Consider the following 19158-nt stretch of genomic DNA (forward strand, 5'->3'; position numbering starts at 1 on the left):
GGAGGGCAAAACTGTTGAGATGATGCACTGGGATGACAGTATCAGACATGAGTTTCAAATATAGCTTTCGCAAGCGAACTAAGGTTTAATACTGTGCCTTTGAATTAAGTGTGTTTAATTTCTCTTCTGCCTCCATGACTACTCCCCCTGTTTTTTTTCCCCTCTTCCATAAGGTGGTACTGTACTATGAGTTTCTCATGACCACAGTTCTCTTACCATAAAAATGACTTAAACCATTATAGCTACTATCATCTGAGGACAAAAATAAGTGAGATTTTTAAACGCACAAATGAAACCCTTTATATTAATGTGTCAGGTGCTTATGAATGTCTGCTGTCCTGCACTGATAAGATGAATTAGCATTTATGGTTTGCTGTCTCTGTACTTAATAGCCTTCAAAAAAGGTATGTGAGAGAATTATGAAAGACACTTTGCAATGGAAAGTTTGAAAGGATAGTTACGATTTGAGTTAGAGAGAGAAGTCAAATCAGATGTAGACTGAAATTCCAGTTCATAGTAATTGTATAATGACCTGTAATTCTAAAACAGGCCAATTTTATTAGACTTTTCCAGAAAACTGCTCTTTGGCTTTCAGAGCAAACAGCAATTTTCAGATAAAATCAATTTTGTTAGCCAAAGTCAAAGGTGGTGGCTAAAATTAGAGCTTAGTTTGCAGCTCTAACTATGAACAGGCTGCTGTCTGTCTGTCTGTAATTACCCTAAGAGGATTGTGCCAACTTTAATCACAGTTTATTTTTGAAGTACGTGATTTTTTATTTTTTTAATAGCACATTGGAGTTGTTTGAAACTTTTATTGGGTTTCATTTAGTTTGTGGAACGGAGACTTGGAAATGTCTCGAGTTAAAATGTAGTAGCTCTGTGTAATGTCAGACTAGAGGTAGCTGCATCTACTGGTCTTGGTTGGCAGGATGCATAGAAAGCAGCTGTGCTCCAAGTGTATCCAGCGTGTGTTGGAGTGCTAAGTCATGCACCATTGTGAAAGCTTTTCTTACCAGTCTTCTTCAGTGGTTCTTCATGGTAAAATATACTAGACACTGATGCAGTAATGAAGGCAGAATGCTAATATGTTGTGATTAATACCATGTTTTGTTCCAGGTACACTGTACAACAGTGTAATAATGTGCTGTTGGTTTATTGGGTAATCTTGCCATGTTCCATCAGAAATCATGTCGGGAAGTTTACAAAGGTCACGCTTGTCACAGAGCTGCCTAGTGGCAGAAATTTCCTAGCTGTCATTGGGAGCATGTAATAAATGACATTTTACTAATATATGGAAGCATGCCTGTATCAAAATGGAGGTGCTTTTTCTCCATAGAAGTGTTACAGTGAAAGAATGTTGTAATAACTTTGCCTTTTATCCCTTTAATTCTGCATTGTTTCTGTAGTCCCCCTGCCTTCCCCCCTAAAAAAACAACACCAAAAACCAACAAAGCACCTGAAGATAAGGGTTTAAATATCCTTATCTCCTAGTTTATAACAGCCTTCCCTATTTATACCATTTTATTTATAATATGTTACATTGGGGAATAATTTTGTGGAATTTACAGTTACAGTGAATTGGGCATAATAAATGGAGGAAGTGGGAATAAAAGGAATAAAAGATTCAAAAGCAAGTCTAACCAGGAGCTGCATAAGCTGCAGTGGGAAATGAGATACCCTTTCCAAAAAGTAAGGTATAAACTATCAAGTATAATCATTAGGACTCTGTAAATGAAGTGACAAATTGGTGGTGACAGTGAAGCAAAAACATTTAAAGTGGGAAGGTATGGAAGGTATTCAAAAAGCAAAGAGAAAAAGAGAATAGGGTAGAAAGTCTTCTGAAACCTTTCTGCAGTATTTGCTTGAAGAATATCTGCCTTTGCCATACCTGCCTCCATCAGTGGCTTTAGTTCCTTTACTTTTATGGAAGAATATGAACAGAACGAGGGGCAGGGAGGAATCATCAGTATCACAGTTGTAGAATTGCTTTAACAGCGTGGGAAATGGAGAGGGTTTTACTTCTCCACAGATGATCACAAGGTGTGCACCATTCTCTTTCTGGAGGCACCTTTGGAGGAAAAGGCATGACCTGAAGTGATATTTTGCTTAAATGCAGGTACCACAGGTGTGACTTTTGGTTCAAGGTATTAAGTAACTTTTGACGTGAGAATTCACCACACAAAGTACTCAACGACATGGCAGAACCTAAACAGAAAGTTGTGTGCTCTGCCATTGGTTTTGAGGCCAGGTGGTCCATGCTGTTCTTCCCCGAGCGCTTTCCTACTTCAGTCTTCAGGCCTCCTTCCGTGGCCTACCAGATAGGAGTAGTGCAGCCTAGATGGAACAACAGCTTTTTTTTTTTTTTGGCCAAAAATTCATAATTTACATAAAATGCAGGATCATATTATGAAGAATGAAGTGGTCACTGAAAGCACTGTTTCTTTTGGTCAAGTTTAGTTTGTATAGTCAAAGTATGTGGCTTTGTTTCAATTAGCAGGTCAATGGGAGTTACATTCAAGTGTGCATGTTTGCCTGAGGGGGTATGCTAAGGAATATCGGTTGGCACAGTCAGGAATGGGAGGAAAACTTGGTTGCCTTTTCCTTGTTAGCTGTCAGCGTAAGGTTGGTAGCGTGGCTGTTGTCCAGCACTGGGGTGCTCCAGGGCACTTGCCAGCCCTGCCTGAGGCACATCCTGCCCTGGCCTTGGCTTTACTGTTTTACTGTCGTGCTGTTAGCCACACGTCGCGTGTCGCTACACACACTTCTGCCTTTAACGGTCGCTTCCTGCACTCGCACACTTCTGATGCTGCACCTGTGTGGGACCAGCTCCTCCTGCTACAGGAGGGTCCTGGGGATGGCACTGCTGACCTCTTGCTGGCTGCCGGGGCTCAGCCAGTGTCACCGTTCGTGTCCTGCCTCCTCCGATGAAGCAGGTGGATTCTGTCGCAGTGTGATCCAAAAGCATGCGTGGACGGACGTGGTCTAGTGAAGGTCTGTGAGCCGTGATGCGCCTCAGAGGTCTTGATGGGACACGCAGCTCTCTAGAAAACAGTTGGAATCCAGGTATTAGGAAAAGCTATTTGGTACACACGGTTGTTTCCCTGTGGTTAGGAGCACGTTCCCTTCTTGCAATCTTTTTCAAGTGTAGATCACTCATGTTAAATATATAGTGGGGAACGTCTTGTGTTAAGCAGAGATATGAACCTGAACAGAAGAAGAGGTCAAGCGTGGAAATAAATTCCAGTCAGTAGTGGATGACTGAGAAGTCCCTTTTCTCTCGCACTCTCTTGTTTGGAGAGGCGGTGCTTGAATTCACTTCAGAAATGAGGAGAAGAAAAGTACAGCTAGCTTAAAAAAAAAATAAATAAATCTTTAAATTCACATTAACATCTGGCCCAACCCTGTAGTCCCCAGCACTGATCATCACACTTCTTTTTCTGATCAGAACATGGAATACTATGTGTTGGGATGTCCACATTACACTTTGATGTAAATGTTCTTGCTGTTTTGGACACCGGTATTTGAATGGTAATCAAACTATTTGCAGTGGTTCAGTGTAGCATTGTAGTTCTTTGGTACATTTAATTCTGTGGAGCACTTCTGGAAAAGAGGATTGACTCCTCCGTAGACCAAAGCCTCTTCCCTATTTCCCAGTCCTTCAGCGTATTATGGACACAGCAGCAAGTGTGTTCTGATTATCGTTGGGTGGTTCAAAGCTGCAAGCCTTGTGTAAAATGTCCCTTTTAAAAATCGTAGCGCCGCAGTAAGCTTTGTTTAGCTATATTGTGTTTGCTTGTGGAAGGGATTAATAATAGCTTTTTTTTTTCTTCCTTGGAAGTCATTGGAAAGCAAAAAAGTAAATCTATTTTGATTTCACTTGGGATAGATTAGTGGGTGTCAAATGTTACACAATACTTGACACATCCGCTGCTGTTAACTTGGCCGTTGCAAAGGGATTACCAGATAATGAATCACCAAGCTCTTTAGCCATTTAAAAAGAATTGTGCTGCTTCCCTGCCCTGGTATTCCTCTTTCCTGCCCAGGACCTTCTTGTGACAGTCCGTGTTGCGATGTGGAAAACGCCACACAGATGTGCAAGCACCAGTTTGACAGCTCTCTGTTCGGCTTCTACCTTGCTAATTGTTTTCATGGGATTATTTGGATTGTGTAGAAAGCTTTTTCCAAATCCCCTTTATTACTGAAGTTATTGTTGCCAGCAGGAATAAGATTAAAGGTGCTTAAGTCTGTAGAGTTGTTTCTAATTTGTACGTGTCATTTCAGTGGCATTTTAACAGAACTCTGTCTCTCTTCCCTCCCTGCTCCCCTGTGGTACTGTGCTCGAGTTAGGGCTGAGAAGCCAAGCTATTGGAAGAAATTTCATTTTGTTCCCTAATTATTATGCTGGCACTCAGGAGATAATTTTTCCCTTCATGCACTGCCAATTAATATGCAAATGAGCTGATAAATATTTATACCGTGATTTAAATTATGCAGGGAGCGCTTTCAGTGTACTCTGCAAATGAATTGTTCATGGACTTCAAAGTGCTGGCTGCTGTGCTAACGAGGGGAGATTTGCATAAGGCCCTAATCAGGCGCATACTGATTAAGCTTCATTATGGAAACTGCCAGCTGCAATCTTTGTTTCTATTTTATTACAAAAAGGGGAACTTTTCACGCTTCAGTCGCCTTGACAATGTCAGACACAGCTAGTAGGAGAGACTAAAACTCCACAGAGCAACTGAAGTTTCCCTGTTCAGTTGAAGATTGCTATGGTGTAACTGAAGTTGTATTTCTTCCCCCACCTCCCCACTCCCTTTCTTGTGCCGTTGAGAGCAGTAGTGTAGATTTGATAGAAATTGCCATTCTCCCTTTCCTTGGACTGTCTGAACCTGTAGAGGATACCACAGCAATGCTGGACTGCAGTGACTACGTTCTAGGTGGGTACCAGCTCAGCTCTTTCTTATAAGCGTTTAATATGGAAATAGAGGGTGTGAGGTTGACTATGCATAGAGGCTTAATCACATATGCAGAGACTAGAGAAGGTGCTTGCAAGGCTGAAGCTCACCAGTGAATCGGCAGCAAGTAGCTGCATGATATGTATATGCTGTATGTATCTATACCAGGGAAACGTGTTGTTTTTTTCCCACTTTCCCTCGATCCAGGAGAATTCTTTTCCTCTGCACTGAAGAAATTTGCAGTTAAGCTTGTGCTTGGATGATATTAATACAGACCTTTTGCTTTTCAGATTTCAATCTGAGAAGCATTTAGCCTTTAACAGACATTGAGACTTAGGACTTGACTTGCATGTCTGTGTATCTGAAATTTCAGAGCATTAAAATAAGAAAGAGGGGGGTCTCAGTCTCGAAGAATTTACTAGCTGCACTGAGGCATTCCCAACAGAATGTATATTATATCTGTGTGTTTTTAATGTAATAGCAGGGTTCTTCAAGCGTAAGAGAAAATAAGGTGGAGTCCACAGTGGTTGCCATTGATACCGTTGCAAGCTGTGCCTAAGGTTACTGGGATAATGTATTTCCTGAGCTGAGATTCCATCAGGACTACAGAACAGGCATGCCATAATTTCTTCTAAATGTATTTTTAAGTTATTTTCAAAAAAAAAGATCATTCTAGTTTTGCAATAGGTTTTGTTTTCAAGGCTCTTTCCCTGAACTTCACTATACTGATCTCTTTAATTGCATTATATATGTTCATAAACAGTGCATTTTTGCACTCTTATTTTAATTTTAAATTTTGCACTCTTATTTTAATTTTAAAGCAGACACATGAATATTTGTTTCTGAACATGAAATGGTTTTCTGAAAATGAATTTCTACTCTAAATCTACTCTAAACCTTCAGCTGAGTTTTCGGTGTGTGTGTGCACTCACATTGAACTTTGTTTTATTTCCATGTGCATCACTGAAACATTTTTGCTGGCTGTGATGGAGTATTAGCCACTTTCACTCATATGGATGAAAAGATATAGCAAGAGAAATTCTGTGTTAGGATTTTGTTTTGCTAGGCATATACAGTTCCTAGTAGTCCATGTTGGTCCGGTGTCTGCTTCTTTCTTCCGAATGCCTTCTGAAATGTTACTGAGGGTCTGCGAAAGCATGGCTCATTGCTGCTAGCAGAGCAGCAGTACTGACTGGAATCACTCCTGAGAGTTTGATTTCAATCATGCACCTGCTGCTTTCGATCCTTCCTTCTGTGGAGTTTACTTTGAGATGATGTTGGCTAAGTTGTAGCCCAGGGCCTTTATTTGAAACCCAAGAAAGGTCTAAAGCAAGAAGAAAAGGTGAAGGCATTATGATTTCTTTTATTATATATATATATATATATAAAATTAATAATTATATATATAATAAATATATGTATTTATTAATATATATACACACACACATATATATCTTATATGTATATATTTAGCCCACTTCGTGTCTCTATTCTTTTAACTTTAAAGCAGAGAACTTAAGAGTGTATATATAAAGCAAATAATCTCTGTTGATAATGAATCTGTAGGTTTCGTATCCTGCAGGAATATGTCTGTTCTGCTGGTGGCAGTTCTGTGCTTCAGATGTATGCCATACCATTTGCAATGGAAATAGCGGCATTGTTCTTGATGCTTTACATGCAGAAGGCCCACAGACTGAACAAGTAGCAGTCAGCTGGTGGAATAATGGATGCTATCCTTCATTTGAACATGAGCAGTACTAGAAAGATGTTTCTTCATCCAACTTGCTGCTTTTTCACAATTACAGCTTTTGAGGTCTTTGTCAGGGATAAATCCTTACAGTAAATTATTTGTCGTTTATACACACTTCTGCTACTTGAGTAAACTTTATTTGTATGTCTAGTACTAGCAAACACTGGAACCCCTTTTTTAAATGATTGGTTTTACACTATAGCCTGGCAGAAAAAAATGTCTTGCCTTGTGGAAAGGGGCCTGTACAGTTCTGCCTTTGTCCTGAACCAACCTGCTTGTCATGCAGGAAGATGTGTTGTATGAGCATCCTCATGCAGAGGGAAGAGTCAGTGCACAGCTTGGCTTCCTGATGAGGGGACAGACATGTCCCCTTCCAGGTGCCATTGGTTGATGGCTATCCTGCCTGGTGGCCCTAGTGCTTTGGTTTCTGCTACAAAGTAGTAGCACAGGGTGCTGCATGCTTTTCTTCAAGAGCTTTACAAAGGTGTTCAGCAAGCAGCTCCTATGTTGTTGAAAGCCTGCACTCTTCCCCTCTGTGATCAGTCTTATGAGCTCAGGCTCTCCTGCTGTGGGTTTAAAAAGAGATCCTACATCAAACAGCCCCATAAGTTAGCCTACTTTCCACAGCAGGGTATATTGGGTTTATAAGCTCATGTTCCTGCTGGATGAGCACTCTTCATGTTTGTGTCCAAAAAAAGTGTCCTGTTCAAGTGTTCTCTGAACCAAAAAACATTTCAATAGCCACCTGTGTGTCAAGGAACTAAATCAATGCTATCAAATGAATGTTACCTATAGTCATTTCAAATAAGTGTGCTGTTACCACAAAAAACTCAAGGTACACATAGCTACTAAATAAAACCATAACTTATTTCTTTTTTGAGACCCATCAGCAGGCAGTGGCATATCACAGAATGGTTTAAGTTGGAAGGGACCTTAAAGACCACTCAGTTCCTACCCCCTGCCATGGGCAGGGACACCTCCCACCGGACCAGGTTGCTCAAAGCCCCATCTAAGCTGTCAACCAACATGAAAAAAGCTTATTTCCTGTGTAGTCAGTGGAACTGTGTTCTCTGCTTCTGGAGTGTGTATGACGTTATCCAAATGTGTAAAATGACAACGTGAGGAGCTGGGAAGCAGCAGGTTCTGTACCTGCGGCCTTAGCAGAGCTCTGGTCTAGGCTGCAAACTCTTACCTTGAATGTACTACTCAGAGGTTGTGGAAATCAGGGCAAAACTTCAGCCCTTTGCTGATCCGTGGGCCAGGAGTGCTCAGCTGGAATGGCTCTCCTCACTCACTCCCTGTTCCAAAAGGCAGTTTAATGCGTTTGCCTTTGTACTAAGAGTAACATTTATAAGGGAGTATGTCTGCGGCCAGCTGAGGTATCAGGTATACACACAGCTGACACTTAAAAGATGTGACCCATAGCCATAGGAACTCGCAAAGAAGAGTTGAGACTCTGGAGAGGCTGAACTAACTTGGGGCAGGTTCCTGTTTGTTACAATCCGCTGGATTTTCTAGGCCCCACTTGGTTCCACTGTATCAATTGTTTATGTGGAAAATTACATTAGTTTTAAAAATATTTACATTTTTTAAGACTTAAGACAACAATACATATTGGAGTCTTTCCAAATGTTACATCTTCTGCCTTTTTCTGTCTTATATGCTGCATTTCTAACTAGTTTCCACATCTAGTTAATCAATACGCCCAGGCAAGCTTCGATGTGACTCCTGTTTTCATTCAGACACTGTCCAAGTGTCTTCTGTTTGGTTCGTTCGTGTGTCCCTCTTCTGCCCTTGCCCCTGGTTCTGATATCCCGAGGAGGACACTGGTTTCCTCTGGGCAGCAGCAGGTGGTATGGTAGCACATGGCAATAGCCTGGCTTCTCACCTGCAACTCTCCCAGACTGCAGAGCAATGAAGAGTCTTGGAAATACCTGGGGAAAGATGCAGGCGTTCATGCTGTTACTGTATTCCTCTTCAGGCCACTGGTATTTTGGAAATCACTGCTTTGATGAGAGAGGTAACCTTTTTAAGCACCTAGAAAGCAACAGAAATCCTGAGGTTAATGACTTAATTTTGAGGTCATTTGATTTGTATTTAACAGGCTACGGGAATGGAAGAATGTGTTCAAGGATTTGCTTATGCTTCATTTCATGAGCTAGTCTGTCTTGAGATTCTTTTTATAGATTTGGTTTGCAATAATGTGACACACTATAGTTGGTAGCTAGGAAGGAGGGGGTAATAAGCTGTGGAGCTGATGCTGTACGCAGAACATCTGTATGGATTCCTATGTATGGAAACATTAGTCTCTGCCTACCATCTGGAGAGGCCCTCTCTGTTGCACTGTACTCAGCTGACAAGCTTTCAGGTCCAGAGCAGACTTTTCAATAGGTTGATCTACAGGGAGAAGGAAGAGAAATAATTCATATTCGTAAGGTTTTTGCATGAATATATAGGGAATCCCAAATAATACTAGTGACATTCCTGTAAAATAAAAATGAAGAATTACATAAATGGTATCTATTTGATTATGTTGCCTGAATTGTCTTTTTCTTGTGGAGGGTTTAAGGAGAATATAGGCCTTGGTGGTCAGACCTAGTATTTTTGAATCTGTTCATAGTTTTCTTCCTTTTTAACTATTTTTCCTTCTTGCTTTTCAGTTCCACTGAACTTACAATAAAGTTCTACTTATCCTTGGCTTCCAACATGCTGTCTTTTATTCCTTCAATTCTATGCTTTCGCATATGTGCACAATGACACAAAATGTTGGAACAGTATTTATTTGGAAGTTGCAGTATTGTGTTCTGCTTCTGTTCATTTCTTATTATAAAATCAGCTGAATTAGGGTAAACTACCTACCAAATCCCAGATGTTCTGTGTGTCTCCTGGACAAGGAAGCATAGATAGGTTTGTGTGTTTTTTGCTCGTGTTACTTCATCTTTGTTTCTGTTTCAATGCAGACTCAAGAATGAACAATCCGTCAGAAACCAGTAAACCATCGATGGAGAGTGGAGATGGGAACACAGGTAAGAAATGCTGAATCAGTGCACAGATACTTTCTATTGGAATGAAATGGATATGAAATGAAAAGTGAAATTTCATTACCAGTTTACAGGAACAGCAACACACACCCCAGAAAAATCCTGCACCTACTGTTTTTAGAGACTTGAGAAGCTGCTTGTCTCCATGCTGAAAACAAATCATTAGTCCTGCTCTATGCAGGCCCTACTTACACATTATCAATATTTGTATACAATCTCCCCTTCCTTCTTCCTCGTATTTGTAATGCTTCTGATGTTACAGAAAGTCTCGTGGCACTGTTCTCCATAAGTCATCCCATCCTTTCCTGTCAGAATGTATCTTTGGCACCTCTAACCTCCATTTATTTTGGGGCTGAAGTTTTCCCTGGCAGATGTGGGCTATTGGCTAATCTTATTTCCATTTTTAGACTTTATTCAAGTGACAGCAGTTCTCAGGAACAAGGCAAAGGGAGAATGCATAACTCCTCAACATTAAAAAACTGTTAGTAGTCCTCTCTGTAATGTTGTCATGTGTTAGAACAGAATCTTGAAATTTGTCTGGGACAGAGTAGCTTTTGTATTGGGGCCATTGTACCTTCGGGCACATCATCACGATGTGGCCAATTTGTAGGCCGTTAAAGAAGTTTAAGTCACCATAACTCAGTCATGCTATCTCATGCCTTAATTCCTTTCTGCAGGTAATTTAAGGTTCATTTTAGAAATGAGAAATGACAATTCTGAATGGACAGTAAATAGTTCTATCAAACTCAAAATCTTCTCTGAGCTCAGGGTAGCATTTGGGGAGAGAAAATTGTAATAGGAAGGAACCTGTTCTTGAGTTAAGAGAAGTTTAGTTACCTTATGTGAGGAGAATTATTTTCCTCCTTTTTTTGCTCAATTTTTATTTTAAACTCTGAAGATGTGCTGAAATTAGCAATTTACTTTATGCTGGTGTTTCCTCATCCTTTGTACGAGATTTCAATACAGCTAACAGTGACTGAATGGTCCTGATGCTGATCTCAGAGGCTGGATGTTTTCTGTCATGGATGGGGTCAGTCAAAAGGAATTCAGCTCATTTACCAATGTATTTTTTTTATTGACATCTCTATTTTTATGCTTGCAGTTGTTTAGTGCTTCCCCTATTACGAATAGCTTTCCATGTACAAAAATGATGTATTATCTATTTAATACTCCTTTAGCATGATTTATAGCATTATTTCAAAAATGTACAGGCTAGAAATATTTCATAATCATAGCATCAGGAGAACAATGGTCTTAAATATCCCTTTTTTATTGAATCATTGTATCTGACGGGTTTGTATAAACCTCTGAGAAAACTCAGACTTGCTGCTCTGTCTGACTTCAGTTCCCTGAGTATGCTTTCTCAAAAGCTTAGATCTACGTGCAGCTTTAACTAGCATTTCTACCTCAACTGAGCTGTTCAGGAGGACTTGGTTTATTTGGAGGTGGTCCATTGTCACAGAAGTATTACACCTGCTTTAAGCAGAACCCTGGCTCTGCTGCCCTTGGCACATACTTGTCAGTGTAGTGATGGTGGTCATGGTACAAAGAAAGGAAGAATTGTTGGAGATGCTTTTATTACAAAAGGGATTACAATGTAATGTTTATATTATCATGCTACGGTAACTTTATTACCAACATTTTACTCTTATTGGTGTTTGGACCTTCTGCAAACCTTGCTTCTGTAACTTAAATGTTCCCAGTCATTCATTTCATATGTTTCATGACTTTTAGTGATCTATTTTTCTAAAGTTACCCAGACTACAACAATATTGGAATTTTGAGGGCCCTTTGTTCTGTGGTCTTTGTTTTGTTCTCAAGCATATAGTGCTCATAAACCACTGGAGGTAGTTATTAATAACTTTTGTGATGTTCTCTGGGGTTTCCAGCATCAGTTGTGTTAGTCAACTGACAGATGTTAAACCCTTAAAGCAATATTCATGGAAAGTAATTTTAGGCTTCTGATCAGGGTTTTCTGGTTTTGGTTCTGGGCTCTGCATACTTAGTGAGAAGAAGTCAAGTCAGATGTTAAGGAAGGGGAAGTGCCATTGATTGTCTAGGGAGCATAGGCTCTGAAGTTACATGCATGAAGATTATTTTTATGGATGCTCAGAGTTCTGATTTTTGTGGCTTTTCAGTAATTGTCTGTTTCCTGGTGACACTTATAAATCACTTGAGTCTACTGTGTAAGCACTGCTCGTCTATCTCTTGATCCTCAGTGGCTGTTTGTTTGGATCATTCCTGCTTTCAGTGCAGTGAGCTGATGGGACTTGAAAATTTTAAGAGAAAATGCTATTGGATATGGAATTGGGCAGAGCAAACACTTGAAGGAGAATAAAAATACAGTTACCGTTGGTAAAGATGACAACATCAAAAGTTCTCAGTTGATAATGAAGTTTCATTAAAGTTAACAAATGAGGCTTTTGTATTTCTAACATTCTTTAGAAAACACAGTGAAGTTCGCTGAAATTAGTCACAATAAAATGCCTGAAACAGATTTTAACTTTGTGTGTTAATTTGACTTCCCATGCAAGGATCTGAAAAAGTAACCCATATTTCAGATGAATTAAAAACAAAGTCTCAACGCGTGCAAAAGTTGTTGGACAGCTGTTTTCACACAACTCTTTTCCAACCTTGAGCAGTGGCTGGATAGGCCATCTAGTATCTACTGGAAAAAAAAAAAAAAAAAAGAAAGTAAGACTTTGTCTTAAAGAAAACTGGTAGTCTTTTTTGATTCCTTTATGTAGGAAAATTTTCCAGAACAATTCAACTTTTTTTCTTGTTTAGTGCATATTCTTTTTAAAATGCTGTGTGAATGCAGTAGTATGAAAGCCAAAGTTATAATGTCTTTTGAAAACTGTAGCCTTGGGGCATGCATTGACATAGCAGCAAAATAATAAAATTTAAGTGTAGTATTTGAAAGAAGGTTTCTAAGTATTCTTGTTTGCTTTGCCTCATTTTCTGAAATTGAATTTCCAGTTTCCAGAAGAAGAAAGTCTATGAGAGAGGGACTGTGAAATATTCTTGAACTGCTAGCATGCTGGGTGTATATTGCTACTAAACTTTTCATTAGTAATGTGGATAAGGAATCAACAAATTCTGGGTACTGGGGATCTGTCTTGCTCACAGTATGGATGGGGAAATGTAATGCCAGTGCTAGAAGACATCTCCCAGAGCACAGTGCAGATAGATATCCACTCAAGTTAGTTTGGAAATCTTCCTTCTCTCTGCTTGCTGTCCCTTCATAAGACCTTTCTCGCACCTTATTCCACATCTCCCCAGACTTGTAGTTCTTCTCTCCTCTTGCTTTCTTGGGCAGTTTGTGAGATTGGGCTAAATTCTGATGATCGTTGTCTTAGGATTTTGAAAGCATGTTTTTCTTCTGATTGCTGATGCAGTGCTTCCTTCCTGCTCTGTTTAATCCTGTTTGTCTTCTGGAGGGTATAGTTCTAAGATAGTACAAACTAATCCAAGCTCAGGCTGCCCCAGTAGTTCATGTTCTGTTCCTCTCCCTGGAGTGGCACTGAGTGAGATGGTTCAAAGATATGATTCATCTGAAAATTAATTGCACTTTCTATATTAGTCTTCATCCAAATCGGCTCCCTGAACTAGGTAACTTCATGACTAAATTTATTCCAGAATATAAAGGTGCTTAAGTTGCATTGGACTCAGGCTATAAGGGTGAAATTTCATCCTAGTGCTTGCTGCAACCCAGCAACTTGGAAATGGGGGGAGGCTTGTTTGCCTACTGCCAACTCTCCATTCTCCCCTTGTTTGCATCATCTGCTGCTTATCAGGCCCTAAGCTAAGATAGTTTTTTTTTTTTTTTTTTGCCAGTTCAGTGAGATATGAATTAACTTGTCCAAAAGAGAAAAGGAACAATTCACCAGAATAGTTTTCTACTCAGTTAGCAGTGTGAATTGACTTACTGTTGTGTCCATGAAATATCAGAAGGGGTAGAACAGGTATCATGTATCAGGAGACTGAGATTTTCTACTCCCACTTTTTTTTGGTGTTGATGAGCTGTTAGATCAGCTCTGGCAGTTATGTGAGAGCTAGGAAGGAGATGGAAAAAATGTAAATGCTTATATTATAATCACAGTACTTGTGATTCCATCTGCCATGTTCTTAATATTATTTTCTTTTACATTTAACTCATCTTGAGCAAAGTGGCACTCCGGTCTTTCCACGTCCTTGCACTGTGTTGGCCTTCTGATTCTGATAGCTTCATTTTCCAGTCTCCTTACCAGATTTCTTGGATTCCACAGGCATGCTGTCACGTCCTTAGGAGCACCTTAAGAGCAAAGCCTCTTGTATCCTGGACTCAAAGTTCACTTTCCCTGCTGTTCTTCAAAAGATGTAGGCATCCTGTGATAAATGCAAGCAACCTTGGTAGCATTCTTTCTAAAATGAAGGCTTCACCCAAAGGGGAAAGGGACACTACTTCCAATTATGAAAGAAAGCATAGGGTGCAAGTAGCACAGAGTATGAACAGGTGGGGTTTAGTTTTTGTTTTTGCTTGGAGTTGAAATTTGGGAGGTGTGGGGGGAAGGAGTTATAGTACTTCAAGGACTGACTTAAAGAAAATGTTAATTTCTCTTAGTACCTGTCTAAACTGCTTTTTGGGACCAATGAATATTTTAAAGCTCAGCCTTTTAACTTGCTTTGTTCAAAACCGTCAAACCTATAGGGCTTGTTTCAAGTCTCCATATCAAGAGTTGGCAGAAGTGCCAGCTTGGAGCATCTCTATTCGCATTTGTAGCGGTGCTTTTTTAATATGGTATCATGATTTGAAGCTCTTTTTGTAAGACAACTAACTGGAACAACCTCATCTGTTTGTTTAAGGTGAGGGTTCCAAGTAGTTTGCTCGGAAATGGGTCACTTTTTTTGAAACCTGCAAGTTTGATTGAAATGAGAAACACCTGCCTTACACTAGATTTTCTTTATTTTTTTCCCTGCTTTTGGTGATTCCTTGGTGCAGACTGAAAAAAACTGATTCAAAGCATCTGTTTAAATTAGGAGGTTGTAGATTGTTTTCCTTGAATTACAGTAGCTGTTCATCAGAGTTTAATTTTTTATATTGACCTAGTCATTTTCCCATTAAGAGAATCCCACTTTTGCATTGAGAATTCTGCAGTTTACTCAAAAGAGTGGACATAACTCGTCTAGCTCTTCCAACAGATCTTCTTACCTAACTTTCTGTGGCAAAATGCAACTGACTCATATTCATGATCAGTTCAGGCCAGTGATAGTCTTTCCATGCATTTTGAATTGGAATTTTAGATTCACTGTGCAAAATAATTTTATGTAGTTAGAAATTTCAGTATTTTTAACTTGTCTGTGGATCTTTGGCTGCAATAGATTTCTCTAAGTCTGTAAAACCTGGTCCAAAGAACCGAGTGAAAAACAGAGTTCATCAGTTCTTCCCTCACACCACCTCCACCAAAAGAAACACACATTGAATGGCCACCTTAGGTGCACCTTAATGGGTGCTTGACTGTCTACATTATATCTGGATGTAATTGAACTGTGACCTCATCTTTGGAATTTTATTTCTGTAAGCTGTAGGTCAAAACTGCAGTGTAAAATACTGGATAGTGTATTTTCATAATCAAGTTTTGTGCCTCCTTGCTTTTTGCAGATATTTCTAAGGGATAGCAAACCCCCGTTGTTACTTAACAACTGTGACTCTTTTGCATAGTAGATAAGCTAGGTTTTTGCGGAGGAAAAAATGGAGATGATGAAAGAGTTCTGAAGCAGGAATTAGTTGAACACCTGTCCATAAGCAATGAACAAGATCTGTTGTGAAGATATGAACATGCAAGTCTAAAGCTGTTTGTACTTCATTTTAGTCACTTGATTTTTTTTAAGATTGCATCATCAGTTTTAGAAATTTCATACAGCCTGACAAACTCGTTCTTCCTTATTGTTGTTAGCCATGGTAGGTAGTAATACCTACCGTAAAGAACCGGTAGTCCCCAACACTGATTTTTATCATCTCCCCACAGAACGATTCTTTGAATTTTATAGTTGTGTAGTTCATAGTATAGCTTATGGTTCTCTTTGCAGAAGAGAGTTCTCTGATTCTTGTGGAGAAAGTGCTCAGTTGTCTTCCTCACAATATGATTACCTAGGGATAGTTTGAGGATTTTCATGTCTTGGAAGAAGACAACAAAAATGTAGGAAAATAATCAGTTTGTAGCTACATGCAAGTGGATGAGCAAAAGTAAGCACAGTCAGTTATGGCATGAGAGCTCTGCACAATTATTCATGAAAATGGGGAGAGGTCTTTTATCAATAAACTGTTGCCCATAACTGCTATGTACATTGTACTTCTGTTTGCTTCACGTGTTATTTTTCTATCTTGAATGAAAGGGGACTATCTCTGAACCTTGTTCTTGCTACTTTCTGAACTTAAAGATTGTATTCAGGTACTGAATAGAGAGTGTATGCAGAACTGAAACATTTCAACCGTATCAGCACGCAGCCATTTGATTCACAAATCATGGTAAAGAATGATGGAGATAACAGTTTACATGGGGTAGGGAAGGTGATTTTAAAGAATTTAAAGTATGGAGCTGATTCAGTTCAGATGAGGAAAAGTATATTATCAAAATCTGGAAGTGACAGTTTTTTTCAGTTAACCTATTTTTCAGTTAAATTCTTGTTATTCTTGAGTGTTTTCTAATTACAATGTAATATATGTAAGTATCAGTACAATCATATTCTCTTTCAGTAAACATCATAGCTAATAGTTCATATCTCTTTTCCTCCAGGCACGCAAACAAATGGCCTGGACTTTCAAAAGCAGCCTGTGCCTGTCGGAGGAGCAATCTCTACGGCCCAGGCCCAGGCCTTCCTTGGGCACCTTCATCAGGTAAGAGAAGACCCATTTCAAAGTCAGGGAGACTCAGGCAGGTACAAATACAACTTCTCTTGTGTTCTCTCTTTCTGTGAATAATGGGTAGTCGTGTAAAGGAATATGTGGACACACCACATGCTTAAGTAGCTTAGCCAGGGAAAAGTTTTTACTGTGGCACTCATTTCATTGCATTAGGCTGTAGACTGTGTCAGGGTGAGAGCTACTGGGGAGAACCAGAAAGCATCTATTTGGGACTCGTAACTGCCTAAAGTATATTTTTTAAAATTGTTAATGGACATACCGAGTTGAAATGTAAGGTCAAATTTAGCCTTTCTGCTAAAGGATTGCGTTAGCCCAGCAGCTGCCAAGACTCTGAAACTGTCACTGCCTAGCGAGGGAAACAAAAATGGTGTTGAAGGGTAGTCAGCGCTATGTTCCAACCTTCTGAGCTCTTACATAGTAACTAAAAATATGAAATGATGGAACTTACTAAGCATATATGGTTCTGTGAGTTTTTAGAGTTTTTTTAAAGAAAAAGTACCTGTGTATAAGACAGTATATAGTTTCTACTACCATCCCTCTTCTTGTACTATGTTTAGGAAATCAAAGCGGATCTTTAGATGTAGGCTGAAGCAAAATGGGGCATTCTTAGGTGAAGAAGAGCATGAGGGGTGTATTTGTAGTTTTTTAACCTGATCACACTTTATATATATGAAAACAAATGTCCTAATTTCTTTCCCTTCCTTGACATCAAGTTTGAAGTTTAAAAATACTGCAGATAATTGGCTGACCTTGAATGCTTGGGGTCTGGGGTTGCACGGTTGTTGCGGTATAATTGAGCTACTGAAGCTTTTATGCCATCCTAAAAGAGCATAACCTGGCCTTGCATTTCATGCCTATGGAAAAGCAGGAAAGATGTTGGTGGAAACAAGCATGATTGGGATGATGTTGGGAACTTGCTTTGCTTTTTATGTTGTTTTTGTGGCTTGTCACTATGTGTTTAAAAGGGAGACAGAGCTGTCCTGAAGAGTTTTTAGGGGGCTTGTTGTTCGTGGCTGGTTGTTTTTTAGGCTTTGTTTTGTTGATAGAGGGCAGTAGTTTTATTTAGTGCAATACTTTCTCTTGCTCTGGAAATGTATTTAGTTAAACAGTTGTAAGGATCTTTTGTAACTTCATGTTTGGTAAAGTGATTAATTTCTTGGAACTCTAGTTCAAAGAAAAATCTCAACTGTTCTTATTTACCTGTGAGTGTGCGGTACTCAGAAACTGGCTATCCTCTTTTAGTATGACTGCTCATTGTGGGATGTTATTCAGCCTTAACACATGCTGCTTTCCTCCAGACCAATACAAAATATTGGGATATAGGCATTATTCAGGAGCAATTTAATTCCTAATTAGAGAATGTGTGTGGAAGGGGTGTCCAGACTGTATTCAGAGAGATTTTCAAGAATATTCTGGCTGTACCTGAGTGTGATACACTTAGTCTTTTATGGTCCTTATCATTATGTAATTGATTTAAAAAAATATCTGAGTCTGTTCTTTTGGACGATAGGATATTATTATTTAGATTTATTATTTATTATTCTGCTCTTAATTCATGTTAAAAGCTCAGATTACATTAATTGGAAACCGGTACTTTCCTTGTAGTGAGGAGGAGCTTTTCTGAGAGTGTTTGCTTGCATATAGAACGTGCTTAGTAAGTCTAGTAGGATTTCATCCATAGCAGTAGGAAATACTTCCAGAGTGACTCTTAAGGGTTGCTTGTTCAAATACTCAAGTTACTAATTTAAATTGAAGTATGTTAAATTAAAACTCTCCTTCCTGTGCTTACACATTTGTTGACACATTTGTGATGTATGTTATATGTGGACATATTTTTATAGAGGCCAGAGTGGTGCATCTTGACTCTATTTTTTTCTTGCGTTATCTGGCTTTCCAATGAGCTGTGGTTTTCAAACGTGGTTAGAGATGGACTTCACTACAGGCTGTTAATCTGACCTTTGAAAGTGTTGGTAATTACGTGGAATTCCTTATTTGTAGCAGGAGTGGTGGTAGAAACAAGGAGAAACTGATTCAAACAGTCTTCAGTAAATAAAAACTTAGCATTTGTTATACAGAGAAAATCCTTCTTATAGATAAAATGCCAGTGTTTAAAAACCTCTTTCTGAAACATCAGATTCTTCTTGCTGGTAACGCAAGATCTACTTTGGATCTGTCTGTGAATCACAAACGTTGAATTCAAGTTTTGAGTATACCTAGATCAATACTACCTTTGTGAAGCGTTTCCAGTCCTCTGTTTTGAGACAGTCTTTTCAGTGGCTGAGGATTGCAAATACTTCATCGGGTTGATCTGTGGAAGAGTTTTCTGCTGTGGGTTTTGTGCTATGCAGGTGATTGCTCCTCTGTCGTATAAGGAAGCGGGTGAATGCAGTGTGCATATTTGGGGAAAGACCTATTCTGAAATACTAGCAGGATGATGAGTAGAGCTTAGCACCCTCCCCTGAACTGTGGATTTTTATGCAGCAAGCAGAATGAATAGGCTGTCCACCC

At 39.3% G+C, this 19158-nt stretch overlaps 1 protein-coding gene across 13 annotated transcripts in view; it reads left to right on the forward strand.

The window, feature by feature from the left end:
* Positions 1-19158, forward strand: part of POU2F1 (POU class 2 homeobox 1) — a 117062-nt gene that overhangs the window by 51367 nt on the left and 46537 nt on the right. For 12 of the 13 annotated variants that reach the window (XM_068692278.1, XM_068692279.1, XM_068692329.1 and 9 more), the window contains 2 exons: positions 9666-9731; positions 16523-16623. In XM_068692278.1, coding sequence (XP_068548379.1) covers positions 9666-9731; positions 16523-16623 — 167 coding nt within the window. Of the gene's footprint in view, positions 1-4688; positions 4938-9665; positions 9732-16522; positions 16624-19158 lie in introns of those variants that run through there. The other variant, XM_068692295.1, reaches the window with a different exon arrangement.

The sequence above is a fragment of the Anas acuta genome, chromosome 1, assembly GCF_963932015.1.
Source record: "Anas acuta chromosome 1, bAnaAcu1.1, whole genome shotgun sequence".
Lineage (NCBI taxonomy): Eukaryota > Metazoa > Chordata > Aves > Anseriformes > Anatidae > Anas > Anas acuta.